This window comes from Ursus americanus, chromosome 10 (genome assembly GCF_024610735.1).
Source record: "Ursus americanus isolate L20-20 chromosome 10, mUrsAme1.1.p, whole genome shotgun sequence".
Lineage (NCBI taxonomy): Eukaryota > Metazoa > Chordata > Mammalia > Carnivora > Ursidae > Ursus > Ursus americanus.
Window position 1 is genome coordinate 12,332,269 of NC_142136.1, and position 13,078 is coordinate 12,345,346.

The 13,078-nt window shown below is 48.1% G+C and overlaps 1 protein-coding gene across 1 annotated transcript in view; it reads left to right on the forward strand.

Moving 5' to 3' along the window:
- Positions 1 to 9,169: 9,169 nt before the first annotated feature.
- Positions 9,170 to 13,078, forward strand: part of STK24 (serine/threonine kinase 24) — a 112,656-nt gene continuing 108,747 nt past the window's right edge. Inside the window, exon 1 of the mRNA XM_045810991.2 lies at positions 9,170 to 9,580. Coding sequence (XP_045666947.1) covers positions 9,539 to 9,580 — 42 coding nt within the window. The 5' untranslated portion in view covers positions 9,170 to 9,538. The remainder of the gene's footprint in view (positions 9,581 to 13,078) is intronic.

Consider the following 13,078-nt stretch of genomic DNA (forward strand, 5'->3'; position numbering starts at 1 on the left):
GATTCTTCCATATCGCCACAACAGAAACACTCTTGGGATCACAAGGGAAGAAACTAGACTTCGATCCTGAACTTAAGGAGTTCATGATTCTTCATAGGTGTGTTTTTTTTTTTTTGAAGATTTTATTTTTAAGTAATCTCTATACCCAACATGGGGCTTGAACTCACAACCTTGAGATCAAGAATTGCATGCTGCACCAACTGAGCCAGCCAGGTGCCCCTCTTCATAGATATTCTTGGTATGACTCAGTTTTCATTGTGAAGGTCCATTGGTATTGTTCCCTGAGAGCCTAATCCTCTGTATAGAAACTTGCCTCCTTGTCCTCTCACCAGTTATATATGTATTTTGGACCCCATCTTATTTTTAATTACAATTATGTATTAAGGGCTTATTTACAATACATTGTCCAGGATAGCTCCTTGGTCTCTTTCTGTCAACTCTACATATCCAGGTAGTGTGGCTGTACTTTATTTTTCCTCCTTTGTGTACTTCCCTAAACTTGTCCTGTTTGAACTCTGTTCAGTGGTCTGACCACTCACCCAACTTACCAAGGTCACTCATCTAGATCAGGGGGTCAACAAACCACCGGGCAGGGTGCCAGTGTGGCTTACCGGCCATGCTTCTAACCAGTTTGCACTAGGCTTGCTTGAATGCATGTTGTTTGTGGCTACTTTGTTGATACAACAGCGAAGTTGGGTAGCTGTGATAGAGATCACGTGTTCCACAAACCTAAAATATGGACGCTCCTGCCCTTTACAGGAAGTTTGCCAGTCCTGGATCCTTACCACTCTGTAACATCCTGAACTTAATAAGAGAGATTTCCCCACTGCCAGGTTAAGCAGCCACTCAGGACAAACCTCCAGTTCCCCGACTGCAGTGGGCACAGGGCTCTGTCTGCTCCGTGTGAGATAGGCACCCCCCAAAAAACTGTCCTCTGTCCCAGGATTCTGATGGGATGATTCTGTCCCTCCCATTGCTCCAGCCAATCAGAATCCTCCCTATGAATTCTGGCAGGGCTGTCAAGAAGGACGCTTCCTTTCTTCTGGGCTCTTAAGCCTTTGGGATGATGAAGGCCTAAGGCAGACATAATCATCCTGCTGTCCTGTGGAAAGAGCCTGTCTGGCAGGTAACGCAAGCAGGAGCCAATGAGCCCAAACATCAAGACACACAGAGTCCTGACTACCTTCTTCGAATCCCCAAACTGAGGTGTCAGCAGCTGGCTTCACCTTTACAATTTACTCTTTAAACTTGACGTGACTGGCTTCTAAATACTGGCTTTTCCAGTTAAATGAGATGAATTACTCTTTTTGTTTAAGCTAATTTGAATTGGGTTTCTGTTGCGTGAAGCCAGCAGAGTCCAGACAAGTATAAAACTGGATCCAGGAATGGAAGGTGCGAGCGAGAAAAATTGTCATGGGTAAGACAGACTGGACGGCAGTGCGAGTTCCTATGCCGGTGAAGCTGGTGACCCCTGACCTGATGGATGCTTGATCTGAAGCTGGCTGAATTGTTATTTCTTCGTGCTGAGGACTGATCATTTGTAGACTTTGGACGTTATCGGATCCGAAGATGAATATTTATAACATCCGCATCTACGTAAAGAAGCCTAGTGTTTGTAAGGCACACTGCTCTGAGCAGAAGGCGGTCCTCCCAACCGGAGGCCACTGGCCTGGGGTTCTGGATGCCTCGGCACTGCCCAGTTGTCGGGGATCATGGGCATGAACTTTCGCTAGAGTCGTGTGCCACAGCCCAGCAGTCGGGAGGCTCTTAGTATAAAAAGGCCAGAAAATGCAGTGAAAAGGGTCAGATTCAACAACCCTGATGCAATGGGTTTGTGGCTTTGGTCTCTTACTCAGTTTTCAAGGGAGTTCTATCACTAGGGCAAACACAAACCTGTGATTACATTTGCTAAAACCGTGGTTCTCAAACTCTGCCCCAAGGTGCCCTGAGTACTGCAGAGAGGTCACAGAGGTAGCACAAGATAGTTTACATTTTCTAGAAATAAAGCAGTATTAAGCATCTTTCGGACACCGTACTGACAGGTGGTGCACAGTTTCAACATTAGATCATGCTACATTCTTTTCAATGATGTCATATATCAGCAAAGCAACTGCTTATATTTTGGCAGCTGCCATGATAAAAAAAAATCAGTGTGTAACAAGAACTGAAGAATTGAAGAAAAATGTCCAATCTCATTCTAAGGTCTAAGAAGTTGTATGGTATCCAAGAGGAACATATGTCCCCTTAGATGTAACTGAGATTACTTAAGAATTAAATTAATTGATTATTTTCTTATTTAAAAAAATTTTTTTTTTAGAGAGAGAGAGCACAAGCAGGGAGGGGACGGGGAGAGGGAGAGGGAGAGAGAGAATCTTACGCAAGCTCCACGCTCAGTGTGGAGCCCAACTCTGGGCTTGATCTCATGACCCCAAGAAAATGACCTGAGTTGAAATCAAGAGTTGGATGCTTAACTGACTGAGCCATCCAGAGGCCCCTAGATTATTTTCTAATTTACAGTGTTATTTTTTCAAAGGGCTACTAAGTTATCAAGACAAAAATACTTACTAAGTTACTTATACCTAGCTTCTTAGTTAATTGGACTATTAGATATTTCTTTTGGTTCAAAGTTGCTCTGAAAAACTGAGCTACTAAGGGTGCTGGGAAGGAAAAAGTGTGGTCTCTCTGCACTGAAGGCCATCCCCAGGACCTCAAATCCTCACCAACAGGAGGTGGGCTGCTAAAACAGTGAACCCTCCAGAAAGGCCAGCCTCCACATGCTCCTCTCCAGTGTGGCCATGGAAGGCCACAGAATATGGAGAACCTTTCAGAGAACGGAGGCAAGTATAGCCCCAGTGGCTGACCCAGGTCCTCCCCCAACTGCCTCACTTTCCAGGAAGGTATCACATATATTACGGACTGATGATGACACCCGCTTATTTGTCCCCCCTTCTTTTCAGATGAGAGTTTTTAAGGTGGTTATCAAATTTTTTCCCCATATTAAACACATTAAGGGGGCTAACATTTACCATGTACATATACAGCAGATTGTTGACTGGTGAAAAGCTACATCCAGACTTGACAAAGAGGAATACATGCTATCCAGAGCCTCCAGAGTAGGAATGGATGACCTAACTAGAAGGCACTTGAACTTGACTTGCTTTGGAGAAGCGATAAGTACATGAATGGTTACACAGGGGCTGGCTGTATTATGTTGGGGAGGGGGGTGCACACAAGAAATCATAAATGGGAAAAGAGAACATGTGTGTACACATAAGTGTGTGTGTGAGTGTGTGTGTGTGTGTGTGCATGCACACATGCTGGGCAGCTAAGGGGTGGAATGATCAATCAGGCCAGGAGTGTCTCTTCCCTTGGGGAACTGCCTCTTCCACATTGCCCACTGTCTGGACTAGAGTATTCCATCCCTGTGTCTTCTTGACCTCTGGTCACAAGAACGGACACACACAAATTTGAGCTCCTCCACTAGCTTTGGTTATGACATTGGCTAAGTTGAAGTTACTCTCTTCTCTCTGGGATTACAGACATGTAGAGAGACTCTCGACACCTCAGAAAACCCGCATGAGGATAAGGGTAAGCAGAGGCCAGAAGGGAAGACGGGTAGAGAAAGACAGAGTTTGATTTTATCACTGAACACGCCCTCCTGGATTTATCTAAGCCTCATCCAGGAAGCTTCGATTTCCATCATGGAGCTAAAATTGCCCTTTTGTGGGTTTTATGAAGGGTTGAGCTAGGTTTCCGTCACTTGTTCAAAGGGCACTGACTAATAGTATCACTGACATAGTTTCATAGGAAATGAAATAAAACTGGGCTAGAAAACCAAGGTATGAAACGACATGCTTATCTTCTTTTCAGGTGAATCCTTGATGATAGGGTTGTGTCAGGTCAGTATTTTCATGAGGATTCCGAGCATAGTTAGCTGTGTGCATTCTGGAACCAATGCCTACAACTCCCAGGCACATTTTACCTTTGGGTGGTTATACAATGTTTCTTAAGCACATAATTCCCTAGATCTCCTTGAAGTGAAAATTAAAATCGCTTTCTGCAATTTGTCTTACTTGTCAGAAAACAGGGCCAAGGGCTTTTAAGAAGGGGAGCTACAGTTCTGAGACTGTGGCATGGATGACATCACCCTTCTGGGGATGATTTCATTTATGCCCTTTCTGGACACGTCTGAAAGCAAACCCAGCCTCAGGAGGGAGGGAAACCTACACACACACAGCGCTGGATGAGTCTTTGTGTACTGAAGCCTTTATGAGCTGATTGGCAGGGTCAAGTGGCTACTGTTCAGAGGGTGACAAGCTCTGTTAATTGGCTTTTTGCCAGGCAAAATTGCACATGAGAATTTTTCTAGTGAGCCTGTTTCTAACGCACCCTGCTAAACAGCCTAAACTTCCCTGGTGTGAGCTCCTAGAATATGCCAGAAACAGAAGAAAAAGCCCCTTCCTGCTGCGGGCTCAGCCCCTGACCATCCTGGTAAATTGCACCTCCAAGGGCAGTGATCAGGGGCAGAGGAGACACTGGAGAGAAAGAAAGACTTTATTAAAAGTATAACCTTTTGGCTGAAATGAGTATTTATGACTTTTGAAGTACTCCCTGGAAAATAGTCTGAACTCCTTTCTGGCAGATTATGCCACGTATTTCAGACGATTTCTTCTAATTGGAAATGCTTTACCAAGCAAATACGTGCTTCTGTTCCCTGCTTCTGCTCTGCGTTGTCCAGTGGTTGGAGATTAACGCTCTAGTTTCTACAGGAGAAGAAGTTTAGGGACGACGCCCACGGAAATATGAAGCAATGCTTATTAGCATAAATGTGAAATGTGACGGGTGTAGAATGGCCCACAGGCCTTGGGAGAGGAGAAAGGAAGCTCTCACTCATGGAGCTGAGCCTGGAGGAACCAGATAAAGCAGATGGTCCTAACCGCATGGGCAGCGAAAGGGGTATGTTCCGGGGTGACGGTGCCCCGCCCCCATTCCCATGTTGAAGTCTTTAACCCTCAGTATCTCCACACGTGACTGCAGTGGCAGATAGCGTCTTTAAAGAGGTGATTAAGTTACAAGGAAGTCATTAGGGTGAGCCCTAATCAAATATAGCAGGTGTCCTGATAAAAAGAAATCAGGGCACACACATATATATACGCACGGAAGACGAGGGGCAGACACAGGGCGAAGACAGCCATCTACAAGTCAAAGGGAGAAACCCCAGAAGAATCAACCTTGCTAGCACCTTGATCTCAAACTTCCAACCTCCATCACTGTGAAGAAAAAAGTTTCTGGGGGCGCCTGAGTGGCGCAGTCATTAAGTGTCTGCCTTTGGCTTAGGGCGTGATCCTGGCATTATGAGATGGAGCCCCACATCGGGCTCCTCAGCTATGAGCCTGCTTCTTCCTCTCCCACTCCCCCTGCTTGTGTTCCCTCTCTCGCTGGCTGTCTCTATCTCTGTCAAAGAAATAAATAAAATCTTAAAAAAAAAAAAAAAAAAAAAGAAAAAAGTTTCTGTTAAGCCACCCAGCCCACAGAACTTTTCCATGGCAGACCCGGGACACAAACGCAGGGTGCGACCCCGAACTGACTTATAGTCATGCTGCTCTGAGAGCTTGATCTCCAAGCTCCATGCCCCCAGAATGAAACTTTCTTTGCACTAATGTAGCTGGATCTCTTCTTGGGGCTCTAGCATATATTTCCTCCCTGTCATGTCTTCCAACTATGACTAGCCATGCCTCTTTATACCAGTCTTAATAATCTGTCTTCCTCTTTTGTGTCTTCACCTGCTGAACATGTGTAGAAATTTGTCAAGCCTTCTGTTCGTTATTTATCCAAGCTACTCATATTTCTCTCTTTAAAGTTCACCATCTAAGTCCCTTTCTTTAATCTGTAAATTTAAATTGCTAATGTGCTACTTGTCTAGCTGCTCTTTATGAAGTGGCATTTGGGGGTGTTTATCTTTTCAACTCAGAAGGAGAAGTGAAGGGACTGATTGTTGAATTCTTGTTTTCGGCTGCGCTCTTTGAGCTCTGCTGAGACTACTCACTGGCTTAGGGGGAGTCAATAACCAAGGGCTCTGTATTCTGAAGGGCTCTATATAGGGGCATGGAAATGTCCTTTGTGGTCCTGAATATGTGTCAGAGCACAATTCATTGCCCAATTGTTATCCTTAAGTCAATACAAAAGACAAAGAGGGCCAGGGGATGAAAATAATTCCATGGGTTAGTAAGGATCTCCATGGAGACCAGCAAATGCATAATCTCTATGGAGACCCTCAAAATCTCTCCTTCTGAAATTATAATAGTATATGATCTCTTGTAATTATATGTTCAGGGTGGAGAGGAAGTGACAAGAGGAAGAGAATGAGAGGATAATCCGCTTCTTTCCTTAGTGGAAATTAGAGCTGTTGCCACTTTAATCAATCGTGTTACAGTAAAATTCTGAAGTTAGGATCCTGGGAGATCATTTTTCTAGATGGGAGAAGAGGCACCTGAGGAGTGCCAGTGTTTATGGACCCAATACTGAACCAGATGTCTGACATGGAGCTGGCATTCGAAAATGTGTTAACGGATGAATGGAGGCAATGAGCAATTGGGCAGGATCTCATCCTGGGCTCAGGCTGTGTCAATCATCTGCTCTGTTGAAACAAAGGGAGAGGGCCACTGCCCTGGGAATACCGGGTAATGTCTGTATATGACTGAGTGGGACCCGGAACTCCTATTTTGCTTCTTTCTTCTCTCTCAAGGAGAATTGTGCTCAGTGGTTATAAATATGGTCAAAGGAGGAAATGAAGTTCAGTCATAGTGAGGAGATAAACAGGGAAAATAACAGGGAAAATGAATAGGGAAAGAGACCAGCTAATGAATGCAAGTCACTGTTTCCAGATAAGTTGTATCCCATTATAATCTACATGTTCTTAGCCTCACTAGCTTCTGTATATGAAGTGGGATTCTGGTTACTTTTTCTACAAGATTATTATGGTCCAAGGCCACCCCCCCCCCATGGCTTATTTGTTGGAAATAAGCTCATGCAATGTGGGCCCCATGAGTTTCCAATGGTAATGCCTCCGATCAGTGCCCAAACATTTCTGTCCACTTGTCCTGTTTCTTCCTCCTTATCTTGCTGCCCTGTTAATTGCCCCTGACTGCCAACCCTGCAGAGTTTTAGGGTTGATTATAGACCGAAAAAAAATCATCTTTAATTCCAGGGATGGCCACTGCTAAATCTTGGTGTATATACTCCCAGGTTTTTCTCTGGTTATGCATACACATATAACATTATATAGATATGTAAATGATACATTTAAATATCACTTCATACATAGGAAGTAGCTTGAGATCAGGCTATACATTTGTTTTGTACACTGTGTTTTCCTCCTTAACAATGTATAATGAAAATACTTTTCCGTGTTACTGAATCTTGTAATACATCATCATTTTTAATGACTACATAGTACTCACTGTATAAACATACTATCATTTACTTAAGCTCTGTTAAATTTTTAATCTGTTCCTAGTTTGCATCTTTTTGTATCCATTCTTGAGTGCTTCTTTGTTCTAACCTTAGGTTGTGTTACTGCAAGCAGACATTTCCGGTTGAAGATTATGAACATTTTAAAGATGCATGCTGTTGTTTTGCTGGTCATTTCTTTATGTACCCATTTATTAGGTACACAAAACTTACACAAGATGGTAAGCTCTTAGGTATCAGGGTTCATGCTTTTTTAAACTCTGTATTTGCCACATTCTCTTCACAGTACCTGGGGGAGGCAGGGCTTCACCACTCAGCGCAGATACTGTGTCAGCGACAACCATTAAGATATCTGAAGGCATCCGGGACTTGGAGGAAAAACATGCACATTTCCAGAGGGAAAGTGGGGATTAATTTTAGCACCTCACTCTTCGTCTGATCCAAAGCACCAGAGGGAACAGAAATTCTCAGGATACAGTGACCCCCCGAGTATAAACACCCCTTACGTCGCTGGAGGACTTTTAGAGTTTCCTCCAATTGTTCACGATCTCTGGGGACTCACGTTCTGTATGTCCAACCTCGTGCAGCCCGAATGACTGCCTGGTCCCAACAACCCGACCTGCAGCACATCAGCCAGTGGCTGCCACTGTCACCGTCAAGTGAAATACTTTCTGGAGCTTCTTTCGCTGTAGTCGGAGAAGGGGTGTCTAAAAAGTAGAGACAGTACCGGTCCCCGGGGGGGGGGGGCTTGGAGCTTTTGCGGGCAGCCGAAAAGAGAGGCCGAGAGAGGGCCGGGGATAAGTCTAGACACGGTTTCCTTCGATTGTCTTCCCTTCCTCCTTGCCCACCCTCCTCCCCGCCCCCATTTTCCCCTTTCTTCTGGGTGGACGCTGCCGCCTGGGTCTGGAGCCCGGAGATGGTGGGGTGCAGTGCCCTCACTACTTAGCTACGTATCAGTGCCTAGCCTTCCAAGTGGGGCTGTTTTCTAGCAGCAAAAACACTGGGAATTAACAGCTCTCGACCTCTCCCCTCCCGGTTTCCTCCTAGGGTTGGTTGGAAACTTCACCCAGACACCGAAGAAGCTCCGCCCTGGTAGTTTTGAACCGACCACAGACCGAGGACCCTCTGGGCACTCTCCTTCCCGAGGTCTCCCCTCCCCAGACTCTGCCCTCGGGGCGCTCGTCTGGAGCCCATTTCCCTGGGGACAGATGGAGCGGGGTGGGCTTGCTTGGACCGGGTAGAAGATGGCAGAGTTCAGAGCTGGCACTCACCGCTCCCTCGCCGCCCGGGCCCCCTGTGCGCCGGACCCGGGCCGAGAGTGCGGGGGTGGTGGTGGCGAGATCCGGGGGGGGGGGGGTTGGGCACACGGCCAACCCCCAGCTCCGACTCAGTCCCCTCCTCCCCACGCCGGGCGCCGCGGCTGAGGCCCCCCTCCCCGCACTCGTGAGCTGGCCTCCTCCCGGCTCCACTCGGCCGGCTGGGAGCAGGGGGACGCAGCCCACGGGAGGCGCTCGGACCCCCGCCAGGACCCCCGCCCGCCCGGCAGGCGGCGGCGCAGGCGGCTGCGGCCTAGGGCGCCGTGCGGCCGCGAGCCTCCTCCCCCTCCCGGAAGCGCGGGGCGGGGTCCCCGGCCGGGCCGCGGGGGCGGGCGCGGGGGCCGGGCCGGGGCGGGGCGCGCTGGGCTCGGCACTCGCGGGCTCGGCGGGCTGTGCGCGCCCACTCCGGCTTCAGGCGGCCAGCGCGCGCGGGCCCAGGCCGCCCGGCTCTAGCCAAGCAGCGGCGGCGGCGGTAGCGGTAGCTCGCGGCGAGTCTCCGCGCCCCTCGCAGCTCCTTCCCGGCGCGGTGCATGGAGACGCGGCCCGCTGCCCGCTTCTGAGCCCGCCGCCGGGCCCGGGACCCGCCGGGGCTGGAGTGGCCTCAGACTCCGACCGGCCGCGCCGAAGCCGGACTCGGGCTTGGCCTGCCGCCCCCGCCGCCCCAGGGCTGCGCGCGGCCCGCGGGCCTCGTCGCCCGCGCGGATCGCCGCGGCCCGGCTGTCCCGTCCCAGGAAGTGGCCGTCCTGACCGCCATGGCTCACTCCCCGGTGCAGTCGGGCCTGCCCGGCATGCAGGTAAGCAGCAGCCGGGCCGCGAGGGGAGGGAGGGATGCGCCGGCCGGGGCGGAAGCGGGGAACTTGGCGGTGTAAACACGGCCCCCCCCCCCCACGCTGCCCCTTCCGGGGTCGCGCCGGCCTCCTGCGAGGAGCTCCAGCCCCCAGGGCGCCCCTGCCCGGCGCCGTGGCCGGGGGCTCGAGGACTAGGGGTGGGGGGTGGGTGCAGGGATGTGGGGGCCGCGGCCTGGAGGCGCCCTCGCCGGCCGGGAGCCACGGTGGTCTGGCAGGGCTGTGGGGGAGCCGGCCGCCTCGCCCTCCCCGCCGCCCTCTCCGCACGACGCCTGCCGAGCTGCAGGCCCGGCGCCGGCCCGGTCCCCGGGAGAAGTGATGGGGGGGGAATGCCCTTGGAGGCCCCGACCCGTTCTCTGGGCCCTGCGTGCGTGCGGGGGGCGGTGGAGGCCCGGTTCCCCCGCGAGCAGGCGATAAAGTTGCGAGGCCGGAGGGGAGCCCCGGGCGCGCCCCGACTCGTCCTGGGCCCGGCCGGGCGGAGGAGGCAGGGCGGGGTGAGGGAAGGTGTAACCGCCAGCCCCACTTCCAGCGCATTTGCTCCGCGCCTTTCCTTCTGGTGCCAATTGAGGGGAAAGTGCGAGCGTGTAAACCTTCTGGAAGGAGGAATCAGTCGGACAGCATGTACTCCAGTGTCCCGAGCCGAGGCTGACCCGCCCGATCTCGGGACACTGGGCTTTCACTTGGACACTTGATTGAATCCAGACGAGTTTCTTCCCAGTAAACCTCTCCGTTGATACTTTGTGGCATCTTGGCTTACCAGTGACTTTTGGTGGTGGTGGTGGGGGGGGGGGGAGTTGATTTCAAATGTGCGTGCTAGCATTAAAGTTTTTTCGCCTTTGGGAACTGTTTTTTAGCCCTTTGGAAAACAAAACCACTTGGCTCTGATTAATTTGTCATATTTGTAAGCGCACAAATGGTGTCAAAATAATTAGGATTAAAATCTCATGATACAGTTAGAGTATGTCTTTAAAGTTTTGCTGTGCCAGTTTAGTTTAGCGAGTGAACATAAAGAGCTTTAAAAAAACAATCAGGGTATCCAAGTGGATTGTTATTTTACAGACATCAGCGAGCTCATTCTTTTCTTCTTCCCTTGCCCTTTAGGGTTGAGAAGTTCAGTGTTGGGACCTGGCCGTCGTAGGGGTTGAGACTTGAATCTGCCCGTCTTCCGTGGCAGATCATTCCCCCCCACCCCGTTTTTAAGCCATAAAAAGCTGGGCTTCATTATTCAGGTTTGAAATCTAGAAAAATAGGAACACAAAGCTACCAGCATTTTATCCTGAGGGTTTTTTTTTTTTTTAAAGGAGAAACAGTAAAAGTTAATATCTTGAGTGTACTTGAAGAAAACTGCCCTTGAATCTCATTTAAAGAGCTTTTAAACTAAACACATTTAAAACCTAAGCTTCTGCTGACTGCTAGGTAAAAATCAGATGTGGTTTCTTGGTATTTCCTAAAGTTCCTGCTTCTCTTTGGTTTGAATGGAGAGGCAGGAAGGCACGGTGAACTGGGTGAAAAATGATTCCTGAGCAGTAGAGCAAGAAGGACCTCTTGAGTTGAAGACATTTTTTTTTTTTATCAGTATTTCCTTTAGACTGACTTATACCGTGTTAATCAGGTTGTAATCTAGTACAGATGCCTCTCTTGAGTTTACGGTGGAGGTAGAAGGCCTTTGTGGAAAGGGAATCAGTTTGAAGAGGTACTGAAAGTCCTATTGGCTGGTGCTCTGAAGTCAGTATCAGATGGTCACCCGGTGGTGGTGTCTGTTCTCAATATTTTTTTGTCCTCGTGTGTGTGTGTGTGTGTGTGTGTGTGTGTGAAGAGGGTGGGCCAAAATCTTGGGAAGAGAAGGTAAGTTTCCATTTCAAGGTAACTGTTTTTGTTTGGTTGAGACCACCAGATTTTCAGCTGTCACAGTTTTGCGGGGAGGGGTGTAAAAGGTGGCTTTGACCACTTCTGTCTTTAAGTCCATCTACAAACTGTGTAATCATGTTTAGTGTGCTGTTTGGGGAAGAACATTCCTTTCCTCTCTTCTCCCAAGAAGAAAAACAACAAGCACACTTAGTTTTCTACTTTGCATTAGCAGTTGTTACTGCCCCGGGAGGCTTTTCTCAAAGCTGTTGTAGGTTAAAGAGAGGCACACCTGCTTTTGACTCTTCTCTAGGATAAAACAAGAGAGACGTGCTAACCCTCCTGTGCCATGTCCTGATATCTCCCATCCCCCGCCTTTTTTTTTTTTTTTTTTTCCCCTCCTCTCTCATCTTCTGAACAGGGCTTATAAGGAGTTGGGTTAAAAATTTCAGAGACAGCAGAGTGAGTTCAGGCAGCCTGAATTTAAGTATCAAAGATACTTAAAAAGTAAGCCTGAAAGGACATTTTAGTATAAACACCATTTTTTGTTGTCTCGCAAATCATTTTTATGCCTCTAGATTTTTATTGGTGGCTCTGGAGGCATAGGTGTTATTTATGCTGGCTTCCAGATGTGGAAGCCAACAGAGACTAGTTGAACTGACCAAGGAGAGGGAGTGTATTAGCTGGCGAGTGTGTGATTTGAAACCAGAACTTTCCTGTATTGTTGTTTTATTATTAACTGTTGCAAACATTAAAGGTTTTTTTCATTCCAGTTCGGGTTTGCAGAGGAAATAATGAGAACTTAGGGTTATGAGACTTATTTTATTCAGTCAGGAGCGTTACTGAGCACTTACGTGCCAGGTGCTGGATGAGGGGTGGAGGACTGTACACCCGAATGAGTTAATATTTGTAATAAATGTTTAGTGAAGGTTGCCAGGGGCCTTTCTTTTTTTACCTCCCACATCCCAGTTTTCTATTAGCATAGGGGAGAAAATAAAAAATCATGAACTGAATGTAGTAACTACAAATAGACATAAAGAAATTAGGTTGATTTGTGGATGTATGTACTCCATGTCCTTGAACATTTGTCGTTTCAGTTTAATTCAGATTTGAAGAAAAGCAAGCTTCAGTTGGCGGTAGGAACACTGGCCAGCTTTTAGTTTGCTTAAATTGTAATTCAAAAAGAATTAGATTTTGGTTTATAAGTTTCTCTTGCAGATTTTTATCAGTCACATCTAAGCTTCCAAGCTTTTTTGGTTTGTGACCCGCGTAAGTATGTTTTACAACAAGATCTGAAACAAAAGTTTCCGGAGACGGTCCTCATCCTTACTGCTTGTGGATTGTTCTGCTGTTGTGTGATGTATTTTATTAAAAAAAAAAAAAAAGCTGGTTGCAACACTAAATTGATTTCACAGCTGACTGATTTGACCCAAGTTTGAAAAATACTGAATTAGGTATGTCACATGTGTAGGACAGCTGAGTTACTTAGCATGTTTCGAGGATGTCGTTAATTTAGGATATTTTCCTATTTGAAAGTACAGACGGTTTGCAGGAATAGCTGGAAAACTTGGCTCCTACTTGGTAAGTCATCCTGCCCCCCTC